Raw genomic sequence first — 17,370 nt, 5'->3', positions numbered from 1 at the left:
CAAGTAGTTCTTTACTCTTGATGAGTTGATAGACATTACTAATACTGCTCAGTTCTTGTTTATTTGGGGCATGAATTCTGACTTTGAAGTTACTGAAGAATTAGCCTCTATGAATACTCTGCACGCAACAACTACTGGTGAATACTTTCAAAGAAACTGAGAAAACTAATTCTGTAAAAACCTGAAGTAGAATCTGATGTGTTATAACTGATGATGGTTAAAAAGAAAAGTGTGAGGTAGAAAAAGCTCTAGTTGGAAAAATTTACAAAGCTTATGAAAATGCACCGTGTTTAAAACCTATAGTTATTCACTATATTATTCACCAGCAAGTACATTGCAACAAATATTTGAATCTGTCATGTGTTAGTGAACCAGTAATGTCAATGATAAACTTCATTTGCTTTCATGGACTTTAACCATCCTCAGAGTCCTTGAATTTTGTCAGAAATTGAAGCTGAATTTCTTCAGCTTAACCTAAGTTTTATTTGCTTAGCAATTGTAAGGTATGACTGCAATTTTTGGGGGTCATGGACAAGACTGAAATTTTTCTTAAGAAGAATCAACCTTAAACACTTCTAAAATACTGAGTGTCTTTGGAAATTAGTTTTTGCTAAAGACTTGATAATATTTCTCAAAGATATCAACCTACAGTTACAAGGCAAACATAACTTTAATGTGAAACATACTGCAGTAGTCTGAAATGACTACAACTGTACATTTCTCATGCTATCAAAAATTAAAACAAGAAACAAGATTTTCATTCTCATAAATTAGCAGTGGATATATTTTCTGAGTTCAGCATTCTTGGAACCTTGGTGCAAATGCAAAGGAAATTTCCATATTTCAAAATCCATTTAACTACAATTGAACTTCCATGTGATCTTCAATTGGAAGTGATTAATGTGTTATTGTAATGACATGCTAAAAGGCAAATACCAAGGGATTAAGAATCTCATAGTTTTACAAATGCCTTCCAAGTGATGTATATGTTCAGTTAAAATCACATATTCTAGAATTTGGCAGTATCTGTCTGAAAAGACTTTCTTAAAGATGAAATGTGTAAAATCTCATTACATATAACCATCAACATGTGATCAATTAAAATTCATTTTGATGATACGAACACTTAGAACCCCAATCAAAGGAAATGTAATTCTCCAAAAAGCCCTACAAAAAATGTACTCAATTGTATTTTGAAGTCTGTTAATTTAAAAAATTGTGCCAATTTATTGTATCTCTTGTATCTACATAATGGCCTCAGTTTTGTCTCTTGGCCCACAAAGCCTAAAATATTTACTCTCTGGTCCTACAGAAAAAGTTTGAGGACCCCTAATCTAAGTCATTAATTACAAACTCAAATGCCTTCAGAGCTAGGTAATATAAATAGATGACGGCAATAAATGGTAAGAAGTATAGGGAAGTAATGACTTGGAGCTTTTATTCCTTATCGAAAGACACTTAAAATGGTTTTGGAGTTCAACCCAACCTATCCTATGCAAAACCTTGAGGGCTAATTCAGCCAGGGATTGCTAGTTTGGGACTTCCAATTTTCTTCCTCTCCCTCCCCTCCAAGTGTATGTAGGGCAAGGGTCAGCAAACTTTCTGTAAAGGGCCATTTAATGTTTTAGGCTTTCTAAGCTATAAGGTCTCTGCTGCCTCTCAACTGCCATAGTAGTCCAAAAGCAGCCATAGACAATACATAAACACATATTCCAAAAAAAAAAAAAAAAAAAACTATGAACACTGAAATTTTAATTTCATATGCTTTTCACATGTTAAAAAGTATATTATTCTTTTGGCTTTTTCCAACCTTAAAAATATACAGACACCAACCTTAACTCATGGAGCATACAAAAAAAGGAAGCCCCTGGATTTCGCCAGAGGTCTACAGTTTGCCTTCTCCCGATCTAGGTGAAGATAATTAATTTGCAAGTAGGCATAAGAACTTTTTTCCTAGTACTATATTGATACATCCATATGCTAGGCTATAAATATTAAGTGTGGGTGCAAATGATGTTCTTATTCATATGTAAAGTGGTAAGATCCATTTAGTCACCCCTTAATTAGAAAAAATATGCAGTATATAATTGTAAAGAAAACAGAATTCCTGGGGCTTCCCTGGTGGCGCAGTGGTTGAGAGTCCGCCTGCCGATGCTGGGGACACGGGTTCGTGCCCCGGTCCGGGAAGATCCCACATGCCGCGGAGTGGCTGGGCCCGTGAGCCATGACCGCTGAGCCTGTGTGTCTGGAGCCTGTGCTCTGCAACGGGAGAGGCCACAACAGAGAGAGGCCTGCATACCGCCAAAAAAAAAAAAAAAAAAAAACAGAATTCTTTAAATGCTTCTATTAACACACTTTAACCTCTCCTCCTTTTTCCCTCAGAGTGGATAAGTGAACATGTGATTATTTCATTATTTAAATTTGGCTCATCCTGAACTTTTTGATGTGATACCTAGTAACTGAACTCTTGGTTAATCCACTAGAAAATGACAGCTAGAGCACTCATTAGGTAGAATTTTTTAATTTTGTTAACTTTTTGACAAGTTTTCTGCCACGTTAATTAGATTTTGAAATGATTATTCCAAACCACCTGCTGACAGCCTAAAGGTAACTTCTAAGAGAAGCTTAACTCAAATATTTATTGAAAGAAATTAAGGAATACTAAATAATAATGCATCCTAATTACCAAGTAAATGTATTCAATCCATTAATGTCTGCATAAAAGGGAGTGCAGTTAGCAGTCAAATCATGTTCTACATAATGAATTCCTCAGGACTTCTCTCAAGGATATCAACACCATTATTTAGTTGATGTCACTTATATCCCATATAAGAACTAGATACTTGATCTGTAAAATTTCCTGGAAGTCTTAAGAAGTTTGACTACTCAGATTTGGTTTTGCACAGCTATTGTTTATAAGTTTGACAGTTATCTCTAGAACATGGACTCTGCAGTTTAACCACTTGGGTTCAAATCCAAACTCTTCTCCTTTTAAGATGTATTGACCTTTGGTAGGTTGCTGAACCTCTCCATGCCTTAGCATCTCCACCTGTTAAAATGGGGAAATAATATTAGCCCTGTTAGAAGGATTAGACAATTCATAAAGCATGAAGCACAGTGCTTGGCATATAGGTTAATGCTCAGTAGTTGTTTCTGTGCTAGTGTTATAAAATATTAAAAGACTTATTAAATTCATGTAGATGAAAAGACTTGTACAGCCTTTTGTCTCTGAGAGAGGAAATCACTGGGAGGATTGGGGATAATTTCATCAATGTAGAATATTTAGTGAATTGTTATTTAGTGAATTGTTGCCATTAGGTTATCTTTCACCATTCCCTTTGATCTAATAGGGTCAGTTAACTTCTAAACCCAGCCTATTGAACAAAGTATGACCATAGTAAGGGCAAAATAATTACAAACATATCTAGGTGGTGGAATTTAACTGATTTGCCAAATCAGGTGCAGGCAATTTCCACAATAATAAGGTAGGCTCAAAAAAAAGTTTTGAAAGCCTTTGAAACGTTTTGTTAATAATTAGTTCCTTCCATTTAAATACATCATACAAGGTACTGAGAATAAATAATAGTGTTTCTTTTTTAAAGACTGGATACCTTACTTTGGCAGCTGAGTACAGAAAATCTCTAACCACAAGTCCAACGTTCTCACTATTCTTTGAACAGATTTATGTATTGTACTTAAAATGCTAGTCCTCTATTGGGGAAAACTAATAGATATAAGAAATAGGATGCAGACTAGTAGAGTTATAGAATTAGACTTGGATAAAAAACTTTTGTTCTAATTTTGGCTTTTACTAACTTGTGTATATGATCTTGGCCTACTCAATTATTCAATGCCTTGGTTTTCTCAATTATCAAAGATAGTTAGAAGTGTTATAAAGATGAAGATGTACTCCTGAAATTAATACCTACTTAGTCAAATAAGATGGAGCTGTTGCATATGGATATTCCACCCTAATATAACCCACAAATCTTGTTTCACATAACTTTCCACTCTAACAACTGTTGTAATGGAGATTTAATAAAAAATCCTTTAATTTCCTTGAGAAACGATGTCCCATACCCAGTTGTCTAGGTAACAGACTCATACAAGGTTGAGATGCTACAAATATATATCCTATCCACATCCAAACTCTTTAAGCAACATTCTGGGTATACTAAAAGCCTTTGAAGTTTCAACAGAAACTGTACCAGAGTGTGCAATTTACTCATAGGGAAATTTCATTTAAAATATATTCATTCCAGTCTCCAAGGTTTCATCATAAAATGAGCTCACATTGAGGTGAAAGGTGCCTTTTAAGTATTAAATTTTGTTAACTTACTTCTTTGAATTTGTCATGAAAGCAGGTTAGTACTCTGGTTTAGCCTAAGCGAGGCTCACAGCTGGGAACTATAACACATTGATCAAGGTTCGTCTCACTTTCCACTGCTCAAAACAGGCACTGAGTCCTTAATGTTGAGAGACTGACATTATCACAGGTCAAGTTTTACTTGCCACAACCTGTTGGTGGAAGGAAATATATCCACTTGTCTGGACTAGTATTAAGAAGACATTGGGGAAAAAATGGAACATTTTATGAGAAGAAATAACAGACTTGGATATTAACACTAAGTGTCGTATTCAAAATGGCATTTTTAATGTGTGCTCAAGTAAAACACTGTAATAAGAGAAAAACCACAAAACAGTATAAAGTCTAGCTTTATTTTTTAAAAGATTTTACAAGTCTATCAACCTCAAACATACACAGGTGAATTATTCATAGCTTCCATTGGATGAGTCTTAACAGCTTCAATCCCTCTCAGAAAAATATAAGTAAAAACTAAATTTTTTCACAAATATTTATCCACTATATTAACTCAGCTTAGTTCTGAAATTTGCTCTCTATAAATACTTTAACACAGCTGCCATGTACAGCTGCACATGGCTATAATTTTACAAGTCTGCTTTACTTTTGCTAGCTCCCTGGTTCGGCTCCAGGGTCCAAATCTTATAGAGGAGAAATACAGGTTAACTGGGCTGCCAGAAAAGCCCACTGAATGCATCCTGTAGTGCTCTGTGACAAGCCAGAGAAGAAGTATAGCCTCCAGCAAGGTCCTGTGGAGAGGCAGCTCTGACATGGTTTAAATACCTAAAACAAAACAAAAAGTGTACCATTGATATAGAAAGCACATATAAATTGGTAACACTTTAAAAAGCAATAGTAAAACTGATTCAAATGTTAAAGAAGAATTCTAAGGCTGAAATGTTCAGACTTTATAAATGCATTATTTCCTTTTAAAAGGAAACATAACAACTCTAAATTATAAAGCGAATTACATTAAGATCTAAAAACAGCTCTGAAGGAGGTTTCAGAAATAATACTTGTTTTTAAAATGTTCCCTATTCCCAATTTTCAGAACTAATCTATTTTTCTGGCTCTTGTTCGGGTACCTAACTGCCACTCTCCTTCCTGGCATACTCTTAATAAATAAATGCACATCATAATACTATTGTATTACTAAAATTTTACATAAATGTGTTCTGAAGAAAATACGTAAACAAGTGATAAAGGGGAGAGAACATACTAGTTACTTCAAAATTACTTCAATATTACAAAAATATATTGTCTCCCTCCTTACAGGAATGGAAACCTTAGAAAATTACATCCAAAACTGAGCCTGGGTTCAAAAGAATGTCCCAATTTGTAAATACAGAAGAGTCTTTTGAGTCAATCTCAAAAGGCTGTAACAGACACTATTATTCTTCAATTACACACATGTTACTTAGCAATTAAAACTTTCTACCTTGATAAAGGTAAACAAACAGCCCTAAAAAATGGGATAATCCTGGCCAAAGAGGGACAACTTCTTAGCATGACTACCAGCACTGTCAGAAAACAAGTATGTCCAGCTTTGCTTTAATGCCTAGTTTAAGAAACCACATTGTTTCTTCAGGTCTCAGGAAGTAAAGGAGCTTCATCCACCTCAGAATTACAGGTATAGCAAATGAATAAATCAGGTACCAGAACATTTTAATAACTTGGAAACTTTTCTATTCATTCATTCAGACTTCCTGTGTGTCAAAGTCTTGATGCATGAGCAACTTATTATTTCTAACATAATAACAAGTCTGTTTTTCATTTGTATCCATGTTTAATAAGCTTGTGTGATTAAAAAATATATGGCAATACAAGAGGCCAAATAGAAAAAGTGGTCAAAGTAAGACACAGCATAAGCTCCTGCAATTGGCTATAATTTATTCACACTGCCACAAATCAAGGTGTTAATTCTTTGCTTCTCTGCCAAGGGTGAAAGGGGAAAGTGAAAGGAGAAAGGAAATGAATATTTATTGAGCAACAATCTCCAAACTTTTTTGATAGTATATTTATAGCAGTAAAAATATTTGAGCGTGCAGCTCGAAAACTTGTATACTTGTTCATAAATTATATATTTATATATTATATACTATTATATAGTATATACACATAATATATTAATATAGTAAGTATATTATAAAATATATATAATATATAATTTGAAACATTTAAAGGATGAAACTAAAATGTTTAAATAAAAGTTCTAATATTTTCTCCCTACACCCCATCTTACATATCCTGGTGGGATGCATCTCACTTTGGAGACTACTGTTATTAAACAGTTGTTGTCAAACTCTTAATAAAACCTTGGGTATCACAGGATTTAAATAGGGATTCACCAAACCTAATACATGGCCATAAAGGTATCTGCTTATTACCTCCCAGGATAAAATAAAATGTCCACTGTTAAGACTATGATGCATGAGAAATGAGGTAAGTGTTAAATCACTTCAGAAAGTCTAAAAATTAACCTGGAACAGCATAAAATCAATTTCTCTTCATTGAGAATTCAGTAACTATCACACAAATAAGTGAGTAATATTTTTACAGGTATCTTGAAAATGAAAATGTTCCGTTCCTGACACAAGTTTCCAGCTAAGTTTTATCCACACCCCAGATAGCGTTGTATCACCCTTTCCTCAGACCCTCAAAAGCACAGTCTTAGCTCCAATGGCTCTTTACTCATGGCAAAATTCAAGTACCACAGTAGAATGTGTCAACCTTACAAAGCCAACTATCATAAATGAGAACTGGTTTTCATAACTGAATACAAACCACTGTGCAACTAGCTGTTTTAATTCATCACATTTTGGTATAACTTGCTTCTGGGAAAGTTGAGTCATACCATCTCTGGCTTGGCAATTCAAGCATAAACTTGTAGTGTACATACAACTTTTTATATGTTATCCTGAGAAACCTGAAACAGCTGCACTGCTGGCAGGAAAACACAGGACCACCAGTAAAATATCCAAAACAGTTGCATCTTTTAATTTATGACTGTGCACTGTTTCCATAAAGAGTATATAAAACAGTTCAACTTTTTATAGGTAAAATGTAATAAACAGTCATACTTATTGATGTCATAAATGTGTTTTTAAAAGTTTATTTAAAATGATTCATTAGTGTTTGAAAACAGTATTTCTTGAATACAGTCACAATCTAGAGCAATGAGCAAATATTTTAAAATTTGAGTTATTAATGCTAATTTGTAGATTCTCACTGCCAACATCAAGTCCATTAAAATTTCTTTGCATAGCATTGAAAAAAATGCATTTCCCTTCTAGCAATCACTTACATTAAACATATTTGTAAGTATGATTCTTTAAAGACCTGCTTATTTACATTACTGTTTTTGATCTCTAGGGCTGCACAAAACAGTTATTATTAAATATTTCAACCTATTTTCACCATGGCAATCTACATTAATTTCAATTTTAAAAAATAAAACAGGTCATTCTTGTTATTCAACTGTGGGCTTTTATTTTCTAAGTATCTTAACGTTCTTAAACCCTTTAATTATTGTGGTATACCAAAGTATTTTGAAGGATCTGCAACACTGAAACCACACAATGAGAATTTAGTGTTTTGCCTACTTTTTCACATTAATCCACATCTGTGTTGATTTAATTCTTTCATGACCATTACAAGTACATCACTGAATAGGATTCCTGGGGTTTCTGGCAGAGGTCAGTATCATTTCATGTACACCTTTATACAACAGAATAAGGAAGAAGTCTTAGCCAAATTTATTTCCAAAAGTCAAGCTCAGTTGGATTTTGGAGCCTGGAGGTAATTGCTCTGACTATTTAGCCAATCCCAGGACAGTATTTCTGTTTTTCATGGGTTTATTTTAAATACCTGTAAATCTTACAAGCAGAAACCAGGAAAGAAAAAAAAGAGGTTTGCTTATTTTGGTACCTATACCTTATTTTTACTGAAAGCAGACTAAACTCAAAGATTTAAAAATCATACCTTTGATTATTTTCTTAAATAAGGCTAAAAAAAAAAGTATGTTTTCAAAAGCATGTCTAAGATAATTCCTGTACAAAGAGCATCTTATGCCCTAATTTATACTACGTCTAAAGGTGCCTTCCTTTGCCATTACCCATCAAAATCTCTTTCAAGCAGACTTTGGAGAAGGAGGAGGAAAAGGAGGGAATGGATCCTGAGAGGGGAGTAAAGGATTAAGCATAAGAAAACCACACTTGAAAGCCTGTTCCTGAACTTTGATTTCCTACACTGTCATTTTCTTCTGTTACATTTAGCAGCTTTTGCTCCCAAAGAAGGTGGTATAATTTACACTTAGCTTCAGAAAGACTTCATTTTCTCAGTTCTTTAACACAAGAGAGTTCCTCTGAAATTACTCTTTTACTATTTCCCTTCCTTTAAAAGCCCTATATTGACCATATGGCTGAAGTTTTGGACTCAGCTCATTTTAGTGCTATGTAACAATTCTTTGAGTTCTCAGCTAGGGGCAGAGGGCAGGGGTTGTCACTCAGAACCAAGAGGCAGCACTCTTCCCCTCCAGTCATAACCTCCTCATGAAAACCCTTGAAATGCTTTTGGCTCCAGAGAATCAAAGAATCTCAGAATTTAAACTGAAATGAAAATGTGAAGTTCATATTAGTTTCCTCCACCTCAAATTACCAGGCCCTATGGAGAGTTTAAAAATAAAAAAAAGTCCAACTTTTTAACTCCACTGAGTTGTAAAGTTGGACTGGTTCAAACTAAGAAAGGGAATGAACTCTAGAGACTAAGACTTTCTTTTTACAAGGTGGCCCATTTTTTAAAGTCTGCATTTAAAGCCATCATGCATTGAAAAGACCAGTTCCAAGTAGTTCTGCCTCTCAGCCTGCAAAATTCAAATCTAAGTACCATTAAGAGAGATCAGCTAACACATCTCAGCTGTCAAGACCAAGAGCTCTTGTAAGAAATTCAGCCAAAGCTATAAAAGATTTCCCTTAACAACCTGAAGTCTATCTCAAGATTTAAAAACAATCAGAGCAATGATGTGCTCAGACAATTATCACTAAAATGCAGAAGCATTCTAAAAAACTGAGGTTAGTGCTCAGGTGTCCTAATCCAATCACAATGTCAGAAAAACAGATAAACTGTCTACATAGAGAAATTGATAACCATATATTCTAACATAAATGAGGAAAGCGCTACAAGTCAGAATTACTGTCCATAATTCTGAGGGCAGTTTGGTCATAAAAATACATGGCTTCATGAACTCCAACCAAAAATATAACGAATTCCACAAACAGTCATGATGCTACTCTTCACTTTATTATCTAGCCAGCAACTTGAATAAACTACTTATTAAAGCTGATTTCAGACTTACACTAACATAATTGGTAATCAAATGACCAATTATTCCAGACATTTAGACCATCTGAACAACAAAGCTCAGATTTGGAAATTAAAAGCCACATTGCTCCAAAGTAAGAGATAATTACAGATTGCTCAGATAAGTCTTTCTGAATTATAACTGAAGCAAACTGTACAATTTATTACTATCAAAGAACACACCAGGAATTTTAGGTCAAGACAGCTATTACTGAAAGTTAATGTAACTACATAGTGAAAGGAATACTTTCTTGATTTGAGTGTGAATTACTGAACACATAGACGACATAGCCCATTCTGGTTTGTCTAATGTAATGTTTTACTATGAATTCCATGCTAGTAACAGATGTATGCCGGAAGTTTCATCACATCTTTATAAAGGAAGAATGAGTAATTTTTCCCCAAGTGTGGGACAGGTAAAATGCAAACATTCATATGTATGCAGCTCATTCATTTTTCAAAAAATAAAAAAAAAATTACTCAGTGTCTACTATTTGCCAGGTATTGAAGCAACTCTCAGAATAAAACAGACAGAAAAGACTCCATGCTCTCATGGAACTTGTAATTCAGTAGGGAAAAAAAAAAAAAGATGTTAATAAATACCATGAAAGAGAAAGTCAGGGTTCTATGGCTGTGGATAAAAAGGGAAACCAATGTGAACAAGTTTAGAAAAGGCCTTCCTAAGGAAATGACAGTTAAGCTTAGATCCAAAGGATGAGGAAACAGCGCATACTGAGAATACAGGGAAAAGGTCACTCCAGCTCAGGATGAGGCTAGTGATACAGGCAGAAAGTATCCAAAAGAAGGCCTTATAGGAATGTTAAGAACTGCAAATTTTATTCAAAGGGCAATGGGAAGCAACTAAAAATTTGTCAGGAACCTGGTAATTTAAATAGGCTAGTTTGGCTGCACAGTGGATTAGAGAAGCAGAAGTTGATTATAGAGACTCCATATGAGAATGTTTCTCTATTCCAGGCTTGAGACAATGGTTCCTGGATTAGGGTGGTGGCAGTGGAAATAAAGCACTAGTTCAAGAGATATTTAAGGACCAACTGAATATGGGGGAAGGGGAAGGGAAGGAGGAAGTATTGTCAAGCTCAACTTCCAGCTACCTAGTCAGGTATAACAGAAAAGATGCCCTCACAGAGATAATGGAAAACTGGAGGAGGAGAAGCAAATTGGGGTGGGACAAGAGAAAAGGGAAAGATCATGAATTTAATTTTGGACTTGAGTCTGAAGCGCTTATATAAGAATACATGAGTTGAGATGCAGAATGGTAGCTGGATATATGCACCAAGTGCTAAGAATAAAATTATGGAATGAACATAATTTGGGAGTTATCAGTATTTAGATGGTATCTGAAACCATAAGAGTAGATGCTTAATATTTAGGGAGAGGAGACAGAATGAGAAGAAAGGACTAAGGCAGAGACCTAGAGAACTACAACGTATAATCGTATGACAAAAGAAGCTGTGGTGGTGAATTTTATGCATCAACATAAAATTATATTGAATAAGCCACAGGACACCCAGATATCTGGTTTATCATTACTCTGTGTGTGTATCTGAGTGTCTGTGAGGGTGTTTCTGGAAGAGATTAGCATTTGAATTGATGAACTAAGTAAAGCAGATGGCCCTCCCCAGTGTGGGTGGGTATTATCTAATCTGTTGAGAACCTGAGATTAACAAAAAGGTGGAAGAAAGTTTAATTCACTTTGCCTGACTCTTTAAGCTGGAACACTGATCTTCTCTTGTCCTTGGTGCTCCAGACTGGCATCTGGACTTGGATTAGCATCTACACTGTTGGTTCTGTCTCAGGCCTTTGAAATGCACCACTGGTTTTCCCAGCTCTCCAGCTTATAGATAGCAGATCATGGGACTTTTCAGCCTCCATAACTGTGTGAGCCAATAACTTATAATTTCCTTCCTTCCTTCCTTCCTTGCCTTCCTCCCTCCCTCCCTCCCTCCCTCTCCTTCCTTCCCTCCCTTCCTCCCCTCCTTTCCTCCATCTCTCCCCTTCCTTCCCTCCCTTCCTCTATTTCTCCTAATGGTTCTGTTTCTCGGGACAATTCTAACACATAAGTTAAGATATTTTAGAGTGAAGGGTGTATTCAGGTATGGTAAATGCTGCCGTCCCCTGCCAATATCTCATACACTCTCTTCCCCTGGACTTGCACAGGAGGTAGATGCAAGGGAGGTATGAGCCACTTGGAAAAGAGTTAGAACCTGCTACTTGTGCCTCTCCCGTTCTTGTAATTTTAGGGTGGTAATAATAGCAGACAGGGACAGAAAACCTATTAGATTTCTCCATCGAGGGGCTCCAAGGGGCCTATTCCTAGTACTGGGTGGCCAAAAAGTTCGTTCGGGTTTTCCATAGCATGTTATGGAAAAACCTGAATGAACTTTTTGGCCAACCCAATACTTATAGCAGTAGTGTTTCTTACAGCAAAAGAACAAAAGAAACAACCCAAGTGTCCATTGACAGGAGAATGGACAAATTATTATTACTTATACAGTAGAATATTATACAGCAGTAAAAACAAAGGAGCTACAGCTACATGCATGTATGTATTAACATTAGGGAATCTCACAAACAATGCTGAGAAAACCAAAACTACAAACAAGTTACAGAAAATATGCAGAGCATGGTCCATTTATATAAAGTTCTAAACATGCAAAACTAAATACAGAATGAATATGTATGATCAAACTGTAAAGAAAAGCAAGGAAATGATAATCACCATATTCAGGGTGAGTGAATCTCTGATGTTAGGTGGAACCACAGTAGGGGTAAGAGAAATGCACACAGGTAGTTTCAACAGCATTGGTTATGCTCCATCTCAAACGTTAATAAGTAGAATTCAAAATACAGGACTTGAAGGAGTAGAGGAGGGAGAAGCAATGAGAATGGAAACAATTTAGTAACTGTTTTATTATTACTCTTTATAAAGTACATATTATATATTTTCTATGTATGAAATATTTCATTAAAAAAAGAGTAGTGCACAAAATATAGTCACAACCACAGCTGCCATTAATCCAGTCAACAATCTGCTTGGAAACACTGAACCATTCCTAGCTGACCTTGATTTCACCAAATATTACTACTTATAGCTACTTTGATTCCATTTGTAATAATTCATGTTAATTATAATAATTCATCTTAAAGTATATATAATACTAAAACATGTTACATTCATATTGTTCTTCCTACTGTTTTAGTAGACTCCCTCCTGGTTTCCATGCAAAGTCAATAACTAATTTAAGATGAGAAAAGTTAGTAAAATCAGATTTATCAGCAAAGAACCCTTTGAAGATTACACATCTAAACAGCAGGCCTAAGTACTGATCAGTGGTCAAAAAGCTGATCTACTAAAGCAGCAAAAACAAAGTGATGGATGAAATCAGTTAAGTGGTCAATGAAGCCTCAGCCAAAGCCCTGATAATCTGGAATTTTTTCCTATGATAATGCTGCAAATTTCTATTTCTTTATTAGCATGAAACATACTGAGCTCTCTGGGGCTAGTAATAAGGCTAAGAGCCTAGATGGAGAAACCAAATTCAATTCCTCTCTCCATGCAATGGTAGTTGGGTAAGCACCCTGTTAAGGTTGAAGAAGGAAAATTCTCCCCCTTGGCATGGTCTCCTAGTGACTACAGACTCTAAATTAAATATACACCACCCCAGTCTTCTCCCCTGTACCATTTCCCCCTTTGTCCCTGTACCACATAAATATATAAAGACATAATGGTTTAGTAGAAAGGACAAAGATTTTAGAAACAGATACATTTGGGTTTGAATCCCTCCTTGGACAATTACTAACATTATGATTTAGAAAGTTCTTTTATTTTTCAAACTTCAGTTTTTTTTTTTCCTGTAAAAGGGAGATAATGATATCTCATACTATTTTTTAGAAGATTAAATAAAAAATATACAAGTAAAGCATATGGCACAGAAGAGACATTTGATAAAGCATAGTGTCCCTGTCCAAACTACATGTTCTCTCTCTTTCTTTTTTAAACATCTTTATCAGAGTATAATTGCTTTACAATGGTGTGTTAGTTTCTGCTTTAAAACAAAGTGAATCAGGTATACATATACATATATCCCCATATCTCCTCCCTCTTGTGTCTCCCTCCCAATCCCACCCCTCTAGGTGGTCACAAAGCACCAAGCTGATCTCCCTGTACATATTCTCTTTGACACTATTAACACAAGGTATGCTTTCATAAGGAATAGGCTTTTCATAGCCCAAATTTCCAAAGTCATTTACCTTTTACTAATTAGTATGTACTTCTCCTTTCCAACTCTGTGACCTTCATCTACTCCCACATCTATTCCAACAATAATGTTGCCCTCTCTCTTCCCCCTTTCATTATACCCCAATTATGAAGATCCAAGTGAAGGTTTCATTTTTGTTTTTTTTAATTAGACAAATTAGAGTACTGCTTGTTAATCTTTTATCACAGGGTAACAGAGTATCCCAATACCTACATGTTAAAAGTGGGAAAACTTTACACACATACATATACAACATATATAATACATTTATATATTCACAAACATATATGTGCAGATCTATACTTCATAAATCCTATGCACACCTTAGTATATTTTATTTCAAAAGTTAAATTGCGGGCTTCCCTGGTGGTGCAGTGGTTGAGAGTCCGCCTGCCGATGCAGGGGACATGGGTTCATGCCCCGGTCCGGGAAGATCCCACATGCCGCGGAGCAGCTAGGCCCGTGAGCCATGGCCGCTGAGCCTGTGCGTCCGGAGCCTGTGCTCCGTAACGGGAGAGGCCACAACAGTGAGAGGCCCGCGTACGGCAAAAAAAAAAAAAGTTAAATTGCTACATTATTTCCACTCTCACTACCTTATCTTCCTCTTATTCTTCATATTCTGTGTTTTAACTCCCACTCCTATGAACTGACCCTTTCTCTGTCCTTGTCCTCCTCAACATCTTCCACTCTCTCTACATCTGGAGACAGCCTCCAGCTGTGAAATGCTCTTAGCCTATGGCTTCCATAAAAATGCCTATAATTTGGACCATACTCCTAACTGCTTTGACACATGATTCCCCAAATTTCTCTTCTTCCACCTGCTTCCTAATTTACTAGTTTTCTTTTCGGCTTACTTCCTCTTCTCCAATTCTTGACTCCATCTCTGAAATGGATTCATTCACCACCACCTTCATTCACTACCTCTGTTCTACTAAACCCTATAATGCTATCCTTTGCCCTTTTACCCTTCTTTCTGTTTGGGTGGCCCTTTGTGCTTGACTGTCTCACTTGCACTATAAATTTAATATTTTCATAACTGAACTCATCTTCCTTTACAAACCTACCCCTCTGTGTCTCTTATTTCTCTTAATAGTTTCAATGTACTCTTAAGGTCATTTTGGAATCCTCTTTCCCTGCATACCAATGAGAAATCTACATCACAGTATCTCTCTACAAACATCTATTTACCTCTCACATCATCTTCATTGCCAATATTATTACCTTATTTCAGCTCCTTATTACCTCTTTCTGGACTACTGCTAATAGTCTCTTAACTGAGCTCCCTATTTCCAGTATGGTCTCTCCATTCCAACCTATTCACGGTTACCAAATTACTCTTCCTAGGGCAAAGCTCTGCATCGCTCTCACACAAACAGACGTTCATAGGCTCCCTGCTGTGTGTAGAATGAAGTCAAAATTCCTTAGCCTACCACTCAAGGACTACTGCACTTGATTCCAACCTACCTTTCCAAACACATTTCCCATTAATCATCTCCACATACCCTGAACTTAAGTCAAAGTCAACCAGGAGGTTATTCCCTATGAAAGCCTCATCACTACTCACTCCATACCTTTGTTTAGGCTGTTTCATTATCTTGGAATGACCTCATCATTGCCTGTCTTCCAAAGCCATGGTTCAAATGTCAACCCTTCAATTCTGAACAGAAACATGAGAAGCTTCCCTATGCAACACAGAATTGTTATATATACTGTAACAATAAAATAAAATAAAATAAAATAACTAAGTTTAAAAGCAAGAAAACTCTCAAGTGCCAGAAATTATAGAGGAACGCAAAGTCATAGCATGAGCAGAGGCCGAAGTTCAGGGAAGTGATGGGTACCAGTGATTCGACACCCATATAGGGACAGAAGACAGGCTGCAGCCCTGTCAGAGGTGGGAAGCTGGAACTAGGCTTGGCTCCCTGCATGTAACCTGGAGCTACAAAATGCTGTCCATCCCATTTGTAAAACAACTTGTAGGAAAATTTTGTTCACTGGCGTGGGACAGTCACAAGAAAGTCTAGGGGCATTGGTAGAAAAGAAAACATAAGAAATCATAATACCCAAGCCTACTCCCCCACCAGGAAATTAAGAATAGCAATTGTTCCAGATTCAGTGAAGCCAATAGGACCTTGGCAGAAGCAAACATGAATCTGTACGTCAGCATGCCTTCACAATCCAAGGCTCATGGGAAAGCAACTCCCACTAAAAAGCGTTCATAGTTAAAAAAAGAAGAAGAAGAAGAAATGAACCTCACTTATAAAACGAGTCAGAAGACACAAACAACCAATGGCGGGACTAACACTCAGACCCATAGATAAGAGACTCTGAAAGAAACATTAAAAGAAGTATATTTCATGTCAAAAGAGATGAAGAAAGAAATAGATGCCACAAGGCAAGAAAAATACAAAAAGACCAGACATTTTCTTTAAAAAAAATCCAACAGCAATATTTGGAACAAAAACATTAATGGACAGGTTAAGCAGTTGATTATCCACAGACAGCGAGAAAACGAGTAAATTGGAAGACACGTGTGGAAAACACAAAGAATTTAGCAGGGCTTAAACAGATGGAAAATGTGAAAGAAGCACTAAAGGAGATACTGCAGCAAGGTGGAAATTAAATCCCAATGGGAAGAACAGGATACAAGGAGCAAAGATGAGCCAAAAACACTATCACCACCACCACAAAATGGTATCGAAAGAAGGGGAAGTCTAAGGTTAAAACATTCTAAAGCCTTTGTTTTGTTCAAAAGGAAGAAAGATGTTACCTTTAGACCTCTGAAAAATAACATTTGCTAATTCCAGGTGGCAGAATTATATCTCTTTATTAGATTATTCTCTGTACTTCTCTATGTTTAAAATATTTAACAACATTTTTAGATGCCACTTCCTCTGGATTGCCCAGGTAGAATTATTTCTTCCTCCTCTGACTTTGCATGTACTTTACCTCTCTGGTAAGTATCATGGCTGTTTATAACTGTTATATATTCCCTGTTAGATAAGTTTCTTGATAGCAAGATAAATATCTACTCACTAAACAGCCATTGCTTAAAAAAAAATCCTAATTTTTAAGTAGAGGGTATAGAATTTTTTAAACTAAATCAACTCTTGTTAAGTTAAGGATCTAAAGAATGGCCATGAAAATAGATGTCAAGTAAAAAATACAGGGGCTTCCCTGGTGGCGCAGTGGTTGAGAGTCCGCCTGCCGATGCAGGGGACACAGGTTTGTGCCCCGGTCTGGGAAGATCCCACATGCCGCGGAGCGGCTGGGTCCGTGAGCCATGGCCGCTGAGCCTGCGCGTCCAGAGCCTGTGCTCCACTACGGGAGAGGCCGCAACAGTGAGAGGCCCGTGTACCACAAAAAAAA

At 36.3% G+C, this 17,370-nt stretch overlaps 1 protein-coding gene across 2 annotated transcripts in view; it reads right to left on the bottom strand.

Moving 5' to 3' along the window:
- Nucleotides 1–2,519: 2,519 nt before the first annotated feature.
- The window catches only part of MNAT1 (MNAT1 component of CDK activating kinase), a 217,268-nt gene continuing 202,417 nt past the window's right edge, over nt 2,520–17,370 (bottom strand). Inside the window, exon 8 of one of the 2 annotated variants that reach the window (XM_027111419.1) lies at nt 2,520–3,049. In XM_027111419.1, the coding sequence (XP_026967220.1) occupies nt 3,037–3,049 (13 nt within the window). In that variant the 3' untranslated portion in view covers nt 2,520–3,036. Of the gene's footprint in view, nt 3,050–4,699; nt 5,147–17,370 lie in introns of those variants that run through there. The other variant, XM_027111417.1, reaches the window with a different exon arrangement.

The sequence above is a fragment of the Aethalodelphis obliquidens genome, unplaced genomic scaffold (genome assembly GCF_003676395.1).
Source record: "Aethalodelphis obliquidens isolate GAN/ISIS:26980383/991018 unplaced genomic scaffold, ASM367639v1 scaffold10, whole genome shotgun sequence".
Classification (NCBI taxonomy): Eukaryota; Metazoa; Chordata; class Mammalia; order Artiodactyla; family Delphinidae; genus Aethalodelphis; species Aethalodelphis obliquidens.
This window is presented reverse-complemented; position numbering and strand designations above follow the sequence as displayed.